This window comes from Gadus macrocephalus, chromosome 16, assembly GCF_031168955.1.
Source record: "Gadus macrocephalus chromosome 16, ASM3116895v1".
Classification (NCBI taxonomy): domain Eukaryota; kingdom Metazoa; phylum Chordata; class Actinopteri; order Gadiformes; family Gadidae; genus Gadus; species Gadus macrocephalus.
The window spans coordinates 21,877,154-21,897,561 of NC_082397.1; the positions used below are offsets into that span (position 1 = coordinate 21,877,154).

General features: G+C 49.4%; 1 protein-coding gene across 1 annotated transcript; it reads left to right on the forward strand.

Moving 5' to 3' along the window:
* Positions 1–827: 827 nt before the first annotated feature.
* Positions 828–19,648, forward strand: LOC132475022 (period circadian protein homolog 2-like). Its single transcript, XM_060075984.1, is given in 24 exon segments — positions 828–1,229; positions 4,283–4,375; positions 4,684–4,838; positions 5,255–5,376; positions 5,874–6,075; positions 6,907–6,958; positions 7,380–7,522; positions 7,655–7,733; positions 7,911–8,017; positions 9,268–9,421; positions 9,910–10,018; positions 10,264–10,540; positions 10,848–11,010; positions 11,212–11,345; positions 11,656–11,829; positions 12,069–12,317; positions 12,625–13,126; positions 13,310–13,608; positions 13,611–13,695; positions 13,697–13,790; positions 14,324–14,678; positions 15,295–15,520; positions 16,083–16,233; positions 16,734–19,648. Coding segments are annotated over 24 exon segments (4,374 nt in total). The 5' UTR covers positions 828–861; the 3' UTR covers positions 16,815–19,648.
* Positions 19,649–20,408: the final 760 nt, after the last annotated feature.

Sequence of the window (20,408 nt, forward strand, 5' to 3'; positions counted from 1 at the left end):
ATTCCAGTCATTGTTTTTAATCTGTGAATTAATTATGGTAAAACTCGGAAACTTTTCTTTAATTTGACAAGAATTGTGTCTCAGGGTTTAAGTTTTTCTTACCTGTACTTCTGTTCCCATTTAACATGATTATAGGCTGTTGTCCAAAAGTACTCTCACTGTGTTGGCTGTTTGGCTTTTCCATAACAGCGTCAGTGGTTTATTAGTTCAGGTGCTTGCTTCTGTGGGTAGGCCTATGTGTTTGCATGTTTGTTCGTAGAAAGCCTGCTCACATGCAGAAGGTCATCAGATCAAGTCAGCTGATAGTAGCCGCCACCACCACCATGCTGCTATGAACAGTGGTTGAATTGTTTTGCCTTTACGAATATAGGCTACAGTTGATCGTTGTGGAACACAAACTTTCAATTTGGTGGCGTGCGTTTGTGTGTACTTGCATGAAAGGTAAAAAAAAAAGATTGCCTCCATGATATGGTTTGCCCTTTTCATTATTATTAATCATAATTCTGTTCCCCTCTAAAGCTGCAATTCATATCGCTCTGACCGGGTCAAAGGCAGTTTGTTTTGGTCCAGTGGGTGACTTCCTGTTATTGATTAGGATTATCTACAGAGATATGATCCTAATAATGGCTTCCCCAAACAATCATGATCATCTCATCCATGTGCTAGCCCTGTCGTGTAAGGTTTCTAATACTGTATGTTTTGTTTCTGTCTCCCTTTAGTTCCCAACACGGCTACACTTATTATTGCAGTGCTGAGGCCTTGCTGAAAACAGCCTAACCTCAGCCCTGTGCTTGCTTTACTGGTGCACCCCACCTCCCCATGGAAGGCTCCCCCTGCATCCCCATCGGTCAGCTGCACCTCATGGCCGGGTGCTACCCCGAGGGAAGCGGTGGACGGGACCGTCCCGAGCTGGAGCCGGCACTGGGCCTGGCGTCCGAGGGAAGCGAGAGCAGCCAGGAGCGCCCGGCCTCGCCTGGGTCGCCGCTCGAGAACAACAGGAAGCGGGCGCGGCCTGCCTTGCACGAGGACATGGAGATGGGGGGCAGCGGCTCCCGCGGAAGCGGGACAGAGTCCCATGGCAACGAGTCCCATGGCAACGAGTCCCATGGCAACGAGTCCCATGGCAACGAGTCCCACGGCAACGATTCTCAAGGCAACGAGTCGGTCGGCAGCTCCAGCGGAAACGGCAAAGACTCCGCCCTGACAGAGTCTTCAGAAAGCAACGAGAGGTGAGTGACGCCCCCCCTGCTGAGCTCAGGGTCTCCCCAACGCCACAGGGAGAGCGCAATCTCGGCCATGGATGTGCGTTTCATTAGGCGTAAATGGCATGGACGTTCGGGAGGCTGTGAGTCACAGTCGGCGGGCAGTCTCCGCAGGGGACCTGCTCTGTGTTTCAAGGCTCTAAATGTCCAGAAGTGACGACACTGCGCTTCATTAGAATAATGCTTTCCTGTTACCAGAAGAGACGACAACGGTACTGCTGTCATACAGAAGGAGGGGAAATTAAAACGTTGGTTGGCCACGATTCACCAGTAAAGCTTAAAGAGACTAACTTACCAGATTCTGCAATGCAGGGCACTTGTATACGACATTATATCAAATGAACCTTGTAACAACTGATAAACTTCCATTGACATGATCTCCCTCTCCAGATATATAATTATATTCATTCGTCTATATTCGATTGCTTACGATACTTTTGGACACATGGACCTCCAGCCACTGGATGAACCTGTAACTGTGTAGGGTATTACGTTTTCTGTGGAAGCCATTATAATGGCAGCTCTGACCGTCATTTCATCCATTCTGACCCGGGCAGCTGTCAATTGACGTAGACTCAAAAGACCGAGCCCCTTTTGAGCACTTCACACACACACTCACTCACTCACTCACTCACTCACTCACTCACTCACTCACTCACTCACTCACTCACTCACTCACTCACTCACTCACTCACTCACTCACTCACAACGTGCTTGTGGGGGGTGGACAATATAAACTTTTTCAAACCGCTCTCCAAAACATGATGGTTTACGGTTCAACCGTAAACCAATAAACACACACACGCACTCAAATTTCATTTACAGCGAATTGACTGCAACTTCAAAGTGCTTGCGTTGATGGAGCTCCTGGACTGGTCATTGCTGCCTCCTGCTGAAATTAGTCTATCCGAATTGTTCTAGAGCGATGCATTTCCTGGATTCTGACAAGATGGACCATGTCTGGATGTCACTGGCTCCAAGTCAGGTTTTGATTGATCTTAGCACTGTTGGAGACTAGGGCATTGCTGGCCAACACCAACATTTGGTTTTATAGTGTCAGGTGATTTGGAAGTTAAAGTGAAAACTCTAGAAACCCATTTGGGAAAAAGGATGAACTCTGACCTGTATTACATTAAAGGGAAGCTGGTTCAGGAGTGTAGTGGTGACAGAGATGGCTATGGTGCCGTTATGGTCAGGTTGTTTAGTTGATCAAATCAGGAAATATATACATAATCAAAAAGAAAGAGAAAAATAAGCCAATTCCAGACATCCCCTTTAGCCGCTGATAACTTGACGGTAATTGTTTATGATCATTTATAAACGAAATGAGTAATCAACCACAGAAACAATCAGTTGCATTACTTGCAGCCCTATATAGTACAATACTTCTGGTCATTAGAGACGAGCATATTGGTGACTATAGGAGCTACTGGCTAAAGCTCAGACCAGGCAGTCCATGTGCGCAGGTCCGGAGGGAGACGGAGAGCCTCACAGACGGGTCTAAAGGCGTTGCATCATCACAGTCTATATGTGTCACAGGTTGTGCGGTGCTGGAGCAGTGTACGATTAGAAGCAGGGTCTCCTGTAAAGCCCCACACCTGGAGGAGTCTGGCTGTTGCGTAACACTGCCTCTGGCTCGTCTTGCAACGCCGGGCTGTCTTTGTATCCATGCAATACAAACAGCCCTCCCTTTGTGGAGAAAACTCTGAGGAAGTCCTGTCTGCCAACGTATCGGGAGGGGTAACATTGTGCATCCCTCCTGCTGGAAATGAAAGGAAGCAGAATGGCAGGGCGGAAGGTTTAAATCCTCGGATTTTAATAATGGGTTCTGTATCGTGAGCCAATGTGCAGCCTCTCATTTGTGCACAAACAACAGATCCATTGAGTGGTATTTTTCCTATTTTTTTCAATCTTTGTGTTAGGCCACAGTGGTTGGGGGGTTTTGGCCAAAGTTGTTTTAATATCAATGGCATATATATGACGTGTGCTCAGAGTAGGCCTCACATGGCCGGCCACTTGACCATGGCAACACGCCCCACGTGGGATGGGATCGATCCAGTGCTAAGTGGCCCCCTGTTGCTGCGGAAGTGATGCTTGTTGTTCTGAACCAAGCTTCTTAGTTGTTAATTTTACACCCATGTCTTCAAGGGGGAGCTAAGCTAAGACAATGGGATCAGATCTCTGAGATGGATTATGTTAGGGTCCACTAGTCCTGGAGGTATTAATGTTAAAACAACAACCACCGATTCGCTCTTAAATGAAAATGATGTAGTCTAGACAAATATTGACGGTTGTGAAAGGCCTGGTTACAAGTTGTTTCAATACAATTTGTTTATAGTATTTTTGGGCAGACAAATTAAGTGATGAACATCTGAGAATCTCTATAAAAGACGGTATGTTTTTATTCAATCAATTTAATATAATTAGTTGGACCTTCTCCGAAGGTCCATGGATACCCTTAACTCAGGCATGTCTGGCATCAACCATGTTTATGAAACATTTTAGACTTTGTTTTATTAATCTTAAAAATTCAGCCATCCCTTCCCACACTCTATGTTTTGCGACGTCACAGGAAACGGAGGGCTGTTGTGTGTTGCTTGCTGGAGCTGAGTGAGTTATGTAAGAGCGGAGGGCTATTGTGGATCAACAGGGATGTTGAATGAAAAGAGATAGTGGTGTTTATCAGCGGCAGAGGCCAGTCAAGAGCCTCCGTGCTCGTGTAACACAGTGGCCGTCGGCCTGTTATCGCACTGTTGATGTTACATCAGAAACCCTAGTGTGTATATATATAGACCTGGCTTAATTTCCATAACTGTCATGCATATGCTGTAACTAACCTGGGGGACGCACCTGCACTCTCTGCAGCTGTTGCCCTTTACAACCTACGATTATCACCAATTATTTCCACTTTTATGACGACGATCTTGCCGTTCCTGCAGCGGTTCCACCTTCTATTGTGTGTGGTACGTGTCCTGATGGCTAACGTCCCCTTTCTCCGGGCTTTGGTTCCCCCCTCGCAGCTCCAACTCCCACAGCCCGTCTCCGCCCAGCAGCTCCACCGCCTTCAGCCTGCTGAGCTCTGAACAGGACAACCCGTCCACCAGCGGCTGCAGGTCAGCACTCGCAACCTATTTTCTGCACTTACTCCGCGGTTTACGTTATTATAGTGTTATTTTAGGAATCAAACGGCAAATTCGAAAGAAATGTTAGCTGTTGATGCATATATTCGAATATTTTAGAGGTCAAGGGTCAATCAAAGCATTTATCCCCATCCCCGCCTACTGAGGTATAAACCAGGCACTGCCGTTCCCCTCCGTGCTTTAAACCCCCGTGGTTCGACGCATGTGACGGCGTTGGCCACTGAACCAGAGTGTTTATGTTGGCTGATGCACGTGTGTCTGGTCCCATGCGACCCCTGCAGTAGCGAACAGTCGGCCAAAGCCAAGACGCAGAAGGAGCTGTTCAAGACGCTGAAGGACCTGAAGATGCACCTGCCGTCTGAGAAGAGGAGCAAGGGGAAGTCCAGCACGCTCAACACGCTGAAGTACGCGCTGCGATGCATCAAGCAGGTCAAAGGTAAGAGGGATCTCGTTTTTTGTCTTGGGATGCAGAGTGCCATCATTTCAACTGTGGTATTCCATCTCCATTCAACCATGTGTATATCCTATATTTATTTCTGTATGTACATTTGGCTTCTACAAATTTGCATACATGTGTTTATTACATGTGTTTATTTTGAATACATGCATACACGTTGTCGAGCGCACGTTGTGTCGACAACGGTGTCGATGAAATTAGGCTATCAAAAAGCATGGCGTGGAGGTCGGTGTCACTAATCGTTCACGCCTGCATGTCGGCCTCATGTTAACGTGTGTGTGTGTGTGTGTGTGTGTGTGTGTGTGTGTGTGTGTGTGTGTGTGTGTGTGTGTGTGTGTGTGTGTGTGTGTGTGTGTGTGTGTGTGTGTGTGTGTGTGTGTGTGTGTACTCGGCAGCCAACGAGGAGTACTACCAGATGCTGATGATCAACGACAGCCAGCCCCCCGGGCCCGACGTTTCATCTTACACCATCGAGGAGATCAACAGCATCACCTCGGAGTACACACTGAAGAACACGGTGAGCCCCACCCCTCATTCCCCCCCCAACACGGCTGCACCTGATGAGGTCCACGCCCTCAGAGCCAGGCGGCCGTGCCCTCCCCCCCCCCTCCGTCAGCCTCGTGTTGTACAGATGGATCCTCTGGGGGCACTCAAGAGTCCAACCTGGTCTCTGATAGTCATTTAGCGAAAGCGTTGACTCAGAAGAACAGCGCCTGGCTGTTGATGTATAGATATGATATAGATATGGAAAGATTGGCTGGGATGCTACCACTAAATCTACCGACCAAAGGCTGCCTGACTCTTTGACAGGAGATTGAAAGACAAAGCCAGCGCCTTAAAAACTGTGCACACTATTGAATTAAAACCACTTGGAGCAATAACAATGTCTGCTGTTTTACTGACATGCTACGAGGGAAAAAAGGGTTTTATCAAAGAGGAATGGGGCAAAATTAAATGACTTTAAGGACTGAGCTTAACGGTCCCCCACCCCCCTCTCCCTGTGCGTCCCAACAGGATGTCTTCGCGGTGGCGGTGTCGCTCATCCCAGGGAGGATCGTGCGCATCTCGGACCGGGCGGCCGCCATCCTCAACTGCAAGCGGGAGGTGTTCCACAACGCCAAGTTCGTGGAGTTCCTGGCGCCGCAGGACGTGGGCGTGTTCTACAGCTTCACCACGCCGTGCCGCCTCCCCTCGTGGAGCACGTGCACCGGAGCAGGTACGACGTCTGCCGGGTCTGGAACGCGCGCTTCCGATGCCCGTGGGAATTGCCGAGAGCAGATGGGTCGGATGCAAAAGTTTTTTTTTTTATTTCTTTTACCGTGAAATTCGACTTTAGATCACAAATCACAAATCCCGAAATGTGGATGAGCCGGGTTCAGCCATGTGAGGCTGGCAGGTAGGGAGCGCCAGAGCGGTCAAATGTCAGCACTCGCCTTCGCCATCGTCTCTCCCTTCACGGGGAACACGTGGGGAACACATGGGATACGACCCCTCACACACGCGCACGCACGCGCACACACACACACACACACACACACACACACACACACACACACACACACACACACACACACACACACACACACACACACACACACACACACACACACACACACACACACACACACACACACAGGGTGGTGCATAATCATGTCGCCCGCCCACGCGTCATCGACACATCTCCATCACCCAACTGGTCCATCTGAAGGGTGTGACGTTGCTAATATTCATGCTTATACTAAACAACAGTGGAACACTTCTATTTTTTGTGTATTTGAATCTGAGAGAAATATTAAAGATTCTTGAAGTAAAAGCTGAATTGAAGTGCAAACTGTAGGCTCTGTGGTACTCGCAATCACTAATTAAAATCACCAAGAGAAACACACAGCTCTGTTCAGTGTTCAGTGAGCTAACCTAGATTATCCTCGCCCACTATTCCTCCACCTGGGTGAAAGACACCATTTCAATCCATGATTATAGATATTATTTCTGACTCTCTCTCTCTCGCTCTATTTCTGCTCCGATTCTCCCTCTTCCTCTAATGCAGAGTCGTCTCCCACAGAGTGTATGCAGGAGAAGTCCTTCTTCTGCCGCATTAGGTAAGTGATCAGAGCTGCTGGGCCAGCGTTTCCATCTCCAATAGGCCCTTAGTCAGGCTGATAGTAGACCTCTGTCGCCATCTAGTGGTCAGATACATGGCTACAAAAAATATGAACAGGTGGCGCTTTTTGGGGATCAATATATCCCTGTGTTTTTTGTTTAAAAAAGTACTAAAAGAAATACATCTGTAACAAAATGTGGAACATGAATCTGATATCAGAAGATTGGACTTTATATTTCAAACCCCAGCTTAACCTCTCTCTCTGTCTCTGTCTCTGTCTCTGTGTGTGTGTGTGTGTGTGTGTGTGTGTGTGTGTGTGTGTGTGTGTGTGTGTGTGTGTGTGTGTGTGTGTGTGTGTGTGTGTGTGTGTGTGTGTGTGTGTGTGTGTGTGTGTGTGTGTGTGTGTGTGTGTGTGCCAGTGGGGGTAAGGAGCGAGAGGGGGCTCTGCGCTACTACCCGTTCCGCATGACGCCCTACCTGATGAAGGTGCAGGATGCCCAGCTGGCTGAGGACCAGCTCTGCTGCCTCCTGCTGGCCGAGAGGGTGCACTCCGGCTACGAAGGTGAACACTCCAACAAGAACCCCCCCCCGACGTCGGCGCCCCCCCCAGCCCCCCAGTATATCAACAGCCTGTACAAGTCAGAGAGAACCGTGATCATGTGTTTGAAACATTGCCCTGCCTCCATTGCCACAGCGCCACGAATCCCTGCCGACAAGCGCATCTTCACCACCACACACACGCCCAACTGTGTGTTCCAGGACGTGGATGAGAGGTGAGCCAGGCCACCTTCACCACCCCCCACACACACACACACACACACACACATACGCACGCGCGCACACTTACTTCTGTATGATGTCGGCAAGTCGAACTGCTGATCCTTACATGAATAAAGAGTAAGTCAAGGTTGGACAAATGTTAACAATGTCTGCCCCCTCCCCAACCCCAGGGCCATCCCTCTGCTAGGCTACCTGCCCCAGGACCTGATCGGGACCCCCGTGTTGCTCAACCTGCACCCCAGCGACCGGCCTCTCATGTTGGCTGTACATAAAAAGAGTGAGTGCCTCCCTTGTTTTCTACCCTTAGACTATGATTTGCTACCGTCCACGGGGTAGGCTGGTAGACATATCCGTCCATTATACATCTAGGTGGACACGCCCACTTGACGACTATTGTAAAATACAGGAGATGGCAGATTTTCAAACGGCTCGTAATGGCTAATCACACGCACACCTGGTGGCATAATATCACTCGGGCTGGCCCGAATGCCATTTTTCAGGCTTCGAATACTCGTTGGTTTTTCCGAGCGAATATTCGAATACTCGTTCCAGAAAAAAACACCATCAAAAACAACATTAATAATCCCTATATACTCCCTGGAACCGATTTTGACAGTATCTGCATATTTTGTTTAAGATTGAATAGCTTTTGAACGTTAATTAGTAGGCCTAAGATGTTCCTTAGTTTTCCCCGTGAAAGCGAACAGCTGTTGCTCCGTTCCAAATCAGCTGCTCTCTGCCATCTCAGCCCTTACGGGAACTTTTCAATTCATCCTGGAACGTGCATCTTTTCAGGGAATTTGTACAATAAATCCATAACAAATACCGAATATTTATTGTCTTATGTGTCCATATTATATCCATTATATTATATATATCCAGACGCTCACGCTCTGCAGCAAGCCAGTCACAGTTGATTGGCGCGGCGCTGTACAGCGAACGTAAACAAACAACTAAGCTAAAGTTTTAAGTATTACTTTTCCTCCAGAGATCCCGCTAATGTTGTGTTATAAAGTAAAGGGAAACAAGATATCTATTCTTCCTCCACCTCTCTCGCTTCTCTGCTTGGTGTCGCTGACGCTTATAGTTTGCCTCCCTCGCTCTGGTAACGTCGCGTACGTGAAAAAAAAAAAAAAAAAAACGAAGCTCAGAATACTGATTTAAGCTTCGATTTACTAATTTACTAATTTTCCGAACGAGTATTCGAATATTCGAATAATTCGGGCCAGCACTAAATATCACCCCTTTAAAGGTTGTATCAGCGATGCTGGGTGACGTCACTTCAGATGGTATTTAAAGTGAGATCCCAAACAAACAGAGCCAGCTCGCCCCTCCCTTCCGTGTTTCGTGCATCCAGTAAAAACTATCATGAACGCAGCGCAAAATCCCACAACAACCACCCCTTCGCGATTCATCCTATGTAAATGTGTGTAAAAACACTTCCAATAGTGTCAGTGTGAATGGGTGTGTTTTCAGGGTCAAACTTGTGTGAATGCTTTTATAAACAAACTCTTCCTTCTCCTCCAGTCCTGCAGTTCGCCGGCCAGCCCTTCGACCACTCGTCCACGCGCTTCCGCGCCAAGAATGGCGAGTACGTGACCATCGACACCAGCTGGTCCAGCTTCGTCAACCCCTGGAGCCGCAAGGTGTCCTTTGTGATCGGCCGCCATAAAGTCTGCATGTGAGTGGTGTTAAGGCGCACACACACAGACCCACACAAACACACACAGATGCCGCACAGACGCCGCAAACAGACAGAGATTCATGTTAACATGAGGCCGACGTGCAGGCGTGAACGATGAGTGACACCTCCACGCCATGCTTTTTGATAGCCTAGTTTCGACACCGTTGTCAACACAACGTGCGCTCGACAACGTGTATGCATGCATTAAAAATGTATGCAAATTTGTAAAAGCCAAATGTACATAATAAATATTGGATATTCACATAGTTGAATGGAGATGGAATACTGCATTTGAATTGATGGCATGAGAGTTGCCGTTGATATTTACAAGAAAAAAAATAGATCCTTCTTACCTTTGACCTGTTTGACGCACCCACACACACACAAATAATGTACCTTGTGTGAGACAATTGTTGTCATTGTTTTGACTTGGAAATTAGTGTTTTGGACATGGGAAAATGTTAATATTGATTTGTGTTTTCCAGGGGTCCCGTGAATGAGGACGTGTTTGATGCACCGGCGTTCCACGGAGGAAAGATCATGGACTCTGACATCCAGGAAATCAGTGAGCAGGTCCATCGAGCGCTGCTGCAGGTACACACACACACACACACACACACACACACACACACACACACACACACACACACACACACACACACACACACACACACACACACACACACACACACACACACACACACACACACACACACACACACACACACACACACACACACACACACACACACACACAAACCAAAAAATCCCCTTATTTGTTTAGTTTTTTTACCCACTATGCAGTTCACAACCTCTAACGCCACCCTTCCTCCGCCCAGCCGGTGCACCACATGGGCTCCAGCGGCTACGGGAGCCACGGGAGCAACGGCTCCCATGAGCAGCTGCTGAGCGCGGGCTCGACCAGCGACGGCACGGGGGCCCTTGCTGGAGGCCCCGCCACCGCCACAGAGGACGAGACGGCGCGGGCCAAGCCGCGCACCTTCCAGGAGATCTGCAAGGGGGTGACCATGCTGAAGAACCAGGACCCCCTGGTGTGCCTGCAGCCGCCCGCGCCCTGGACCCCCAGGCCCGAGCAGAGGCTGAAGGCCGCTGATGGTGAGTGGCAGTCCGGCCGGACACATCCATGTTTGGTGCTTTCTCAGACGTTGAATTTTAAGCGTTTTCTTTTGTCGCACCTTTTCTTTGACCGCCATCTGTGATGTATACGGTATTTGAGTGGATGGTTGATATTGTCAGACGTTATGTTCTAGGTGTGTCATTTTGGTTCTTGGTGTTTGGAACCACACAGAGTTGCATAATCATTAAGTGTGGAATAAAGTTAAAATAAATGTTAGACCATAATGGTTTTTGTTCACTGCTCGAGTTAAAATGTGTTCCATGTCTTGTTTTTATCGCTCATCAGCATCCTTTCCGGCTGCACCGATGAATCCCCTGGTCCGTCTGAATGACCTGGTGCCCCCTCTGGTGGCCAAGGACAGTACTGCAGCCAGCATGGAGAACCTCCCCTGTAAAGACCAGAGCGTTTACTCCTACCAGCAGATCAGCTGCCTCGACAGTGTCATCAGGTAAGGCCATCAAACCACTGTTGCAGTCCAGCGTTTTATGAATCCAGGCTGCTGTTCTCTCTGTGTGTGTGTGTGTGTGTGTGTGTGTGTGTGTGTGTGTGTGTGTGTGTGTGTGTGTGTGTGTGTGTGTGTGTGTGTGTGTGTGTGTGTGTGTGTGTCTTATCCTAAATCCTTCTCTCCTGGGGCTCCGTCTTCTCCCAGGTACCTGGAGAACTGCAACATTCCCGGTACGGTGAAGAGGAAGTATCAGTTCTCCTCCCACACCCCCTCCTCCTCCGTCGAGGAAAAGAAGGGCTCGGAGAACGGTTTCCAAGGCCCGCATGACACCCACCAAGGCAGGCCCACGCAGATCAGCCCACCGAGCCACGTGCTGCACACACCTCAAACATGTTTGGGCTTTTAAAATCATAAATTTGTTACAGTTAAAGATGCAATGTTTATTATTTGCTTGCTTGCAGATAAAAAAAAATCTTGAAATGTCTGCAGGCAATGCCGATCGATAGTGATTTCAATAATGTCATCAATAAAATCATACCCTCACAAAATCCCATTCTTCATGATGAAAAGTTGGACATTGTGTTAGTATTTTTAGTTATTTACCAATCGTTATTCAGATGTACAACTCATCTCTGTCCCTCCATCCAGGCTCCATGATGCTCAACGCTCGCCCAGGGCCCCCCTTCATGAAGGGCCCCAAGAAGCCTCTGGCGGCCCTCCCCCTGGCCCGCAAGGCGGAGAGCGTGGTGTCCATCACCTCTCAGTGCAGCTACAGCAGCACCATCGTCCACGTGGGGGACAAGAAGCTCCAGCCCGAATCTGGTGATTCCCCCATGCCCGCACACCCCACCATGCCCGCACACACCCCCCCCCACCCCATGCTCCACACCCTCAATATGGCCTGTTTGTGGGTGAATTATTTGTTGTATAATAATCATGACAAGACTAGCCTCCATGCAGACATTTGATATTACCTTTTAATCCATGTGAAAAATGGGATTGCCTTATGCAACTGTGTGACTAACCCCTCCATGCACCCTGCCCCCCCCACCCTCCCTCAGAGATCATCGAGGACGTGGTGGAGAGCCCTGCGCCCCCTCCCCCGCCCGCCAGCGTGGTGGAGTCCCCGCCCAGCCAGGAGAAGGAGGCCTACAGGCGCCTCGGCCTCACCAAGCAGGTGCTGGCGGCGCACACCCAGAAGGAGGAGCAGGCCTTCCTGACCCGCTGCCGGGAGCTCGGCGACGCCCACACCTTCCAGAAGGACTGCTCCACCTACCTGCACCGCCACCGCACCGCCACCAACGCCGAAGGTAGCGCCCTTGAGCAGCCGTCGGAATGCATGGTGTTTATGTGCAGCCATGTTTCATTGCGGTGTAATCGTTGTATCTGACCTCGTCGTCTTAGTATTGGACAAAGTATTCAGTGCGGTAGAAGAGAAAATACATTCCTATAATCAGTTCCAAACCTCATCGATAAGTCCTACATCTGTAGCATGTAGCAGTTAGCATGTAGCACAACACATACCCGAGATGGTACAATGAATGGGACAACGCATGCAATGAAATTAGACGTGGCAGTAGGTGGTAACTCACGCTGAATATCGTCTCCGCCCTGCAGAATCCTCAGGGGCCCGGGGGCCACACAAGCAGGGCGCCGGCCGGCCCGAGCCCGGCGCCAGGAAGGGCGGCCGGAACAAGAAGTCAAAAAAGCCCCGCATGAAGCGTCCCGACTCGTCGGACGGCGCCATGTCCGACCGCAAGCCCCGCTCCCCTCTGCAGGGCCTCAACCAGACGTCCTGGTCACCGTCGGAGGCCTCCCAGTCGGCGTTCAGTGTCTCGTACCCGGCCCTGGTTCCGGGTTACCCGCTCTCCGTGTACGCCGCCGCCCCAGCCCGGTCGGCCTGCCCGGAAACCCCCCTCTCCGGCGGCTTCGCTGAGGTCCAGAGCAGCCGGGCTCCTCCCACCGCCACGCCCTTCGCGGCTCCCATCGTGGCGCCTGTGGTGACGCTGGTGCTGCCCAACTACCTGTTCCCTCCGACGGCTCCGATGGGCCTGATGGCCGCGGCCCCGAGTCCGGCCTTCTTCCCTGAGCAGACGCAGCCCCAGCCGGCGTACAGCGCCCAGACGGCCCACCAGCCCGCCTACCCCACACAGCCGCAGGCCCCCTACGCCACCCTGGCGCCCCAGCCCTTCGCCCCCAGACCGGCCTTCATCCCCCAGCCTGCATTCGTCCCCCCGCCCACGTTCGTCCCCCAGCCCGCGTTCGTCCCCCAGCCCGCGTTCGTCCCCCAGCCCGCGTTCGTCCCCCAGCCCGCGTTCGTCCCCCAGCCCGCGTTCGTCCCCCAGCCCGCGTTCGTCCCCCAGCCCGCGTTCGTCCCCCAGCCCGCGTTCGTCCCCCAGCCCACCTTCAAGGCCCCGCAGGCGGCCTACGCCTCCACACCGCAGCCTTTTCAGACGCAGCCCGCCTACAGCCCCCAGCCGCACTTCTCCCTCGCTCCCCAGGCGTCCTTTGGCGTGCAGACCCAGTTTGTGACGCAGGCCCCCTACCCGGCCAGGCCCTTTGCCTGCGCCATGCGCGCGGAGACCCCGACGGTCCCGGACCCCCGGACGGGGCGGCGTCGCGCTCCTCCGCGCCTGCGTCGGCCGGCCGCGAGCCCCCCTCCTCACCGGCCCCGCTCTCTGAGTCGCGACCTGCTGAGCATGGAGGAGACACAGCGCTCCGCGGAGCGGCCGGACGCAGGGCCGCCGGCCGGACCGGGGCCCCCCGTGTGCGGGGAGATGGGCGTGGCCCCCGCCGAGGACCTCCGTCGGGTGAGACCAGGATTCATGTTCAGTGGGGCGGTGTTGTGGAGAGGCAATCAAAGGGCTTCTGGACTAGCTTTCAACACAACAATAAATATAAAAGTAACTAATTTCTTTCCATTTAAAAAACCGTATATCCCAGTTCTCAAATCCAACTGGGGAGTGCTAGTGTTTGAAGTGGATTGAACCATTTTTGTGCGCAGAAGAGAAACGGAGGAGAAATAGAATAACAAAATTCGTTTAGTGAGCTGTGCGACAGTTTTTTAACCCGCATGCCCCACTTGGTTTGTTATACAGAACCATCTGGAAAGTTTTCTACTTGGTATGGCCGAGGCTCTTTCAAAAAGGACTTGGCATTTGGTTGCATGAACCATTTTCTTACAGCCGTCGATCCGGTAGATCACATGGTTCCCCATAGGATGCTGATTTGGCCTGACACGTAAAGGCTGACGAGAGGGAGTCTAATCCAGCGTCCTCGCAGGGTGGAGCGCCTTAGCCACTTGAGAGAGTGAGAGGGTGTGGTTGTAGTGCGTTGTGTACGGGGGTGCGTCTCTGACGGTCGCTCTCTCTCCTTGTGCTCGCAGGAGGAGGCGCCTGAGGACGGGGCCCAGAGCGACGGGAACCTGACCTCCAGCGACCTGCTGGACATCCTGCTGCAGGAGGACTCCCGCTCCTGGACCGGCTCGGCCGGCTCCATGGGCTCCGGGTCAGGCTCCCGGTCGGGGTTGGAGTCCGGGTCTGGCTCCCGGGGCTCCGGCTCCAGGGGCTCTGGCTCGGTCTCCAGGTCGGGGGTGGGGTCCGGGTCAGGTTCGGGCTCCAGGTCCAACGGCTGCAGGACCTCAGCGAGCGGGGCATCCGGGAGCAGAACTGGTCAGTCATTAACCCTGTGTGTGTGTGTGTGTGTGTGTGTGTGTGTGTGTGTGTGTGTGTGTGTGTGTGTGTGTGTGTGTGTGTGTGTGTGTGTGTGTGTGTGTGTGTGTGTGTGTGTGTGTGTGTGTGTGTGTGTGTGTGTGTGTGTGTGTGCGCGCGTATATAGTCAGTCAGTCAAACCTTGATTCTTAGAGAGAAAGCCATGAATGTACATCATTGCAATATTAGAAATGACCTTTTTTACTTTTTGGTCCTGACTTAATGACTAATACACATGTGGGCACTGAAACTGCACCAGTAATGAACCACTATATTACCTGTTTCGTTTTAGGCTATTGTTGAGATTCTCCTTTTTCTTTCAACAAAGGCAATACAATGCATGCACAATTGTGTTAACAATCCCAGAGCCATTAGTCTTCAGTAGAGTATTTACATGGTGGGTTCCTCACTAAACAACCAAGGGAATTACATTTAAATAAAATAAATGTAAAATACATTAATTAACACTGGATACAAGATGTATTAAAAAAACAAACCTTTCCATATTTTTCTTTCCAATGCCCGTCTCTGAACCCCCACATGTTCTTAAACTCATGGCTCCTCCTGCTCTCCACAGGAAGCCGCAACACTAGCAAGTACTTTGGCAGCATGGACTCCCTGGGGCCCGACCCCAGGGTAAAGGCCAGGGCCAAGCTGCGGGGCGAGGCCGGCTCGGAGGCCGGCCGGCCCCTTGCTCCGGGGGACCGGGAGAGCCTGGCCAGGTACAGGCTGCAGGAACCCCTGTGGCTCCTGGGGGCCAACACTGATGACCAGGTCATGATGACCTACCAGATGCCTTCCAGGTGAGGGGAGGTGGTTTTGGAGAGAACACACCCACCAGACTGGCCCATAGAACAGTTTATTGTATTTGTTCATTCATTTCATAATTTCCAAAATAAATGTGCCAATTCCTTCATTAGCAGGATGAGAATGATTGTTGAAATTGCTCAAAGGTTGGGAAAATGTGACATTGAGCAAATGAATAAGTGAAACCATACCACGTGGCATTATTTTATTTAAACAAGCAAAGGATGAATGTATAACCAAACTATAACTAAAGGGCCCTGTTTTTTATTTTGCATCAAGTGAAATCAATTCAGGGTCAGTTGAGGATAGGTTCCTTTTAAGGCATTAGCAATAGAGCCTCTTAGTTTCCTTGGCAACTCGGATTCATACCTGGGCCCTTGTCGATGTTTCTAAATATCCTGTGTGTGTGTGTGTGTGTGTGTGTGTGTGTGTGTGTGTGTGTGTGTGTGTGTGTGTGTGTGTGTGTGTGTGTGTGTGTGTGTGTGTGTGTGTGTGTGTGTGTGTGTGTGTGTGTGTGTGTGTGTGTGTGTGTGTGTGTGTGTGTGTGTGTGTGTCCAGAGACATCCAGACGGTTCTGCGGGAGGACAAAGAGCGGCTGAGGCTGATGCAGAAGAGCCAGCCGTGCTTCTCGTCGGAGCAGTGGAGGGAGCTGGTGGAGGACCACCCCTGGATGAGGAGGGGGGGCCTGCCCTCCACCATCAATGTCAAGGTGAGACCCTGCATCTTATCGGAGAGGGGGGGGGGCACGTGGAGATTAAGATTACCTTTTTTTATTATGAGAATTTGATTAACTTCTATTAAAGTCCCATGTAGATGAAGACAGCCATTCATTCATAAGTACTTAATTTATGCCAAGATATATAGAAAAATGGTTTGAATCATTAAGATGGCCCTCAGTTGTTGGATTTCCAACAGATAAGAGGATGAATACTAGTGATATATATTGACATTTTCTGATTATTGAACAAAACAAAGACCTTCTTCCAAACCGGCCCCTAAACATCAACAGGGTTGTTGTGCACATTAGTACAAATTGCTATCAGGATAATCACCCTTCTGAAACGATGAAGGTTAGCTAGCTCACTGCTTGATTAACTCACAAAAAGTGAAGGGGAAACAAACACAACTTTGTACAACTACTCATGTTTCTGTAGCGGTGGAAGCAATCGGTGTACTGATCTAAGTGTGTGTGTGGTTTCCGCAATCCAGGAGTGTGTGTACTGTGAAGACGGAGCCACGCACCCTTCTGCCGAGGAAGACCACCCAGAAATGGACCTTGGGACAGGGTAGAGGAGAAGGGCCGACAGGACCAGACACAGCCGCCCACGAGGCCGGACCTCAGCCCGACTTAGGGTCATAGACACACACACACACACACACACACACACACACACACACACACACACACACACACACACACACACACACACACACACACACACACACACACACACACACACACACACACACACACACACACACGAGGGGATGACATGCACCATTGCCATGGCATCAGATGCTTACATTACACCACATTGAATTACATTGCACACACATGCACCTGGGCGTCTCTATAAACATGAGGTATAAACTGACGTGCCTTGGGGACTTGCATGGCAACACTGTGCATCGAACAATTTCACGTGTGTGGAACTCTCCTCTTTGCGGCCATTTGGGATGGCGTTGAAGCTGTGTACACGTGTGTGTCTATGTTTGTGTGTGTCCAGGAGCAATTATGTGTGATAAATAGGAAGAGGTGGACTGCAGACCGCAGTACCAATCCCCTCCTTCCAGGGGGCAGTATGCTCCAGATTCTGAAGGCATTGTCCAACACACTGTTCTCTGCTCATGAAACACAAGCCCTCACACATGTTCTCTCTAATACCTTTGGTGCCCAACTTGCGTAGCTCATGACTATAATCATGCGAAAATGCCTTCGTTTTTACGAGCTCAGGCTTAATTGTATTATTGGTACTTATTATGGAAATAATTTCTGAATTTTATTAATGAATTACAAAACAGATTGCCACTTTACTGGGCAAAATATGCCCTTTACAGACTTTGTATATGTTCTGTGGACGGTCCTAGGCAGAGCGATGAGGCTTTTTGGTGCAGGTTACCAAGCTCTCTAGTTGTTCCTTCCTGGGGCCAGGTAGCATTGGCAGGCTGTTCAGTGGCTAGTCTAAAGATACGCTTAAATCAAGAAAGTGTTTCAATCAAACTCATCCACTTATCCCCGCCCTTTATTTATGTATTGTTGCAGAGAAAGCACAGAATTTTGACCAAAGCTCAGAAAGGTGGTTCGACCTTTTGAGCTCCGACTTACAGCCGATGATTTATCTTGGGGAAACAACATACATACATATATATATATATATATGGGTACAACCTCACACAAGCTACTGTTAAACTCATCCCACTGACCACGGGGAACTCCTGTATTATATGGCCATTGGCCACAGCCCTGCATCGGGGCAGGGCTGGCCAGTGAAAATGGTGAATGACCACGCTAGTGTCATTCATCTTTTTGAGTGTTTTTATTTAGTTTTGTGGCTCAGGATGGTAGGAGAAATATGTAATGTTTTTTTTGCGTCATACTGAATCAATAACCAGTGAGCAGCGTTGCACACAGTGGATAAGTCACATGGGCAACATGGTATCAGAGTGCTGAAATACACATTGGTCAAGTGTGACTATTCATTTTATTTAACCTATTACAAAGGTCACACAATCACAGCAACTGTAAAGCCTCCTTATTGGTCCCTTGGGCATTACAATAAGCTATTTTGCTCATATTCATATGTTTATAATGAGCTGCTTGTCGCCTCGTTATTGTTATTTATTTGTTTATTTAAATCAGACAGTCAGTGGTTCCTATGGCTATGTCTTTGTGGAATAAAAGAAATTGCTTCAAAAGTTGACCTCATTGTAAAGGCCTATTCACCATGTTGAAGTTGTATTGTACAAACCAGGGTACTGTGAACTTTAAGAGGTCGTCTCCGTCCTCTGGTTCACCAGCCCCATGAGTTTAGAGCACCTTGGACTGTTTAGACTAGCATTAAGCACTGAAGCGGAATATCGGAGGACTGCTGCGTCACAGCGGTCGAGGATACAGAAAAGCAAATCACCATAGTTACCTTACACCCAGGGGGTTTGAGTGTGTGATGCACAAACGCATATGCAACAGAATGTGGGAAGTAGAGCACTGGACGTGTTAATGTGTTATTGTGCTCACCGTAAGAGGGGAGCTATGCTCATTATGTTAAAGACATGGGGACTCTGGGAGGGTCCATATTGGCTCCATCATTCAGTTTATGAGGACTAGGAACAATTGTGGTGCGGGGGAGCATAAGAGAGGGTTGTGGGGGTAGGGGCGCTATGAATCAAGTCAAGGCCCTTGGGTTGTGTTGAGGTGATTTGATATCCCTATTATTGTGGCATCGTTTTAGGTCATATTTTTCTTCTCTTCTCTTTGCCGCCGTTTTCTCTTTGTGTAGCTGTTGAGCTTTTGATTGGGGTTTTGGGAAATTCAAAACAGGAAAGTGCTTTAGGAGCGTTATCGGGGAACTACCTCTGATTCTGAAAAGAGAATTAAACCCCAACCTTTCCACCTTTACTGTATGCGCTATGAAACGTACTATTACCTTTGTGGGCGCAGCGCGGTGAACAGGGTGGAGGTACCTTGTGGATTCCTCTCGGTGGCCTCCATGTACCAAGTCTGTAAGGAGAAGACCCTTGTTTGACTTAAGGTGTTGCACCCACCTCATACAAGGGCCTGGCCCCCCTCCTTCTATGAGTATATTGTTTTTTTATCAATATTGTGTCCCACATTTATTTTGGAGATTATTTTTGAGTTCCGGGGTGTTACAAATGTTTGTTGTATTTTTTATTACCTTGTGACAGAATTGGTAGGGCATCACCTGCTAAAAATGTTTAAAGTATATGTGTTTAATCAAAGCCTTACTCGTAAGGCCGTATCAGGATAGCCATTTTAAAATGATTTCACACGCAGTATGAGACCATGTTTTATAAAACTGGCACGTTTTCTGTGCGGTTTTTGTAGGTTACAAAATGTGTTGATTGAAACATGAAGATGATGTAATAAAAATGGCAAAAGCATTATACATGTGGCTGTGCTACCAATTATTTTGCTACTTATTGTTTAATTGGACTTCCTCACGTCTCCGTTACATTGAATGATTCTTTTCAAAATCTGCTGAGCAACAGATTTTGTTGAATTTGTTGTATACCCATGGGATTCGTGTTACCGCCATATGCTCTCTTTCTCTCACTCTCTTTTAATTTCTCGCCCTCCTTAGGGCCAACTGTCGCATCTTGCTGACCTCTGACCCAAGAATTCAAGCAGCGTTAATGCAGATTTAATTTAGAATTGTATATTCAAATATAGGCCTATCTCCGACTCTGCTCATTATTGGTTTATGCCGAATCAACAAATCACGTAATGTCGGCTGTAAAGGGTCGATGCATCCCATGGCAATAAGCTGTCTTGACATTGTGCGTGGATGAACCCGGTGTTGCTGCAAGTTTCGGATGTCTTTGAGTTCTCCTCTCCGGCTTTGACGCCCATCTGTCACACGCTGGCCCACCATGCTCTCCGCTTTGATCACAACGCCTCCTCCGCTCTCGTTTCACCGTCTCCTCCGACATCAGACGGTTCACACCTTGTCCAATTTGAGACCTGGGTGTGAACGAGCACAGGGAAGCACCTTTCTCTAATCCTGCGTATTAGTCATTTCTGCAGAAGGGTTAAAGACTAATCAGCACTTGATTTGACCTAAGCGGAACTTCGTCCTACAAAATGGAATGCTTGAATTATAAATAACTTCGACATCCACGTAAAAGTCATGGCTGGTTTGGTTGTCC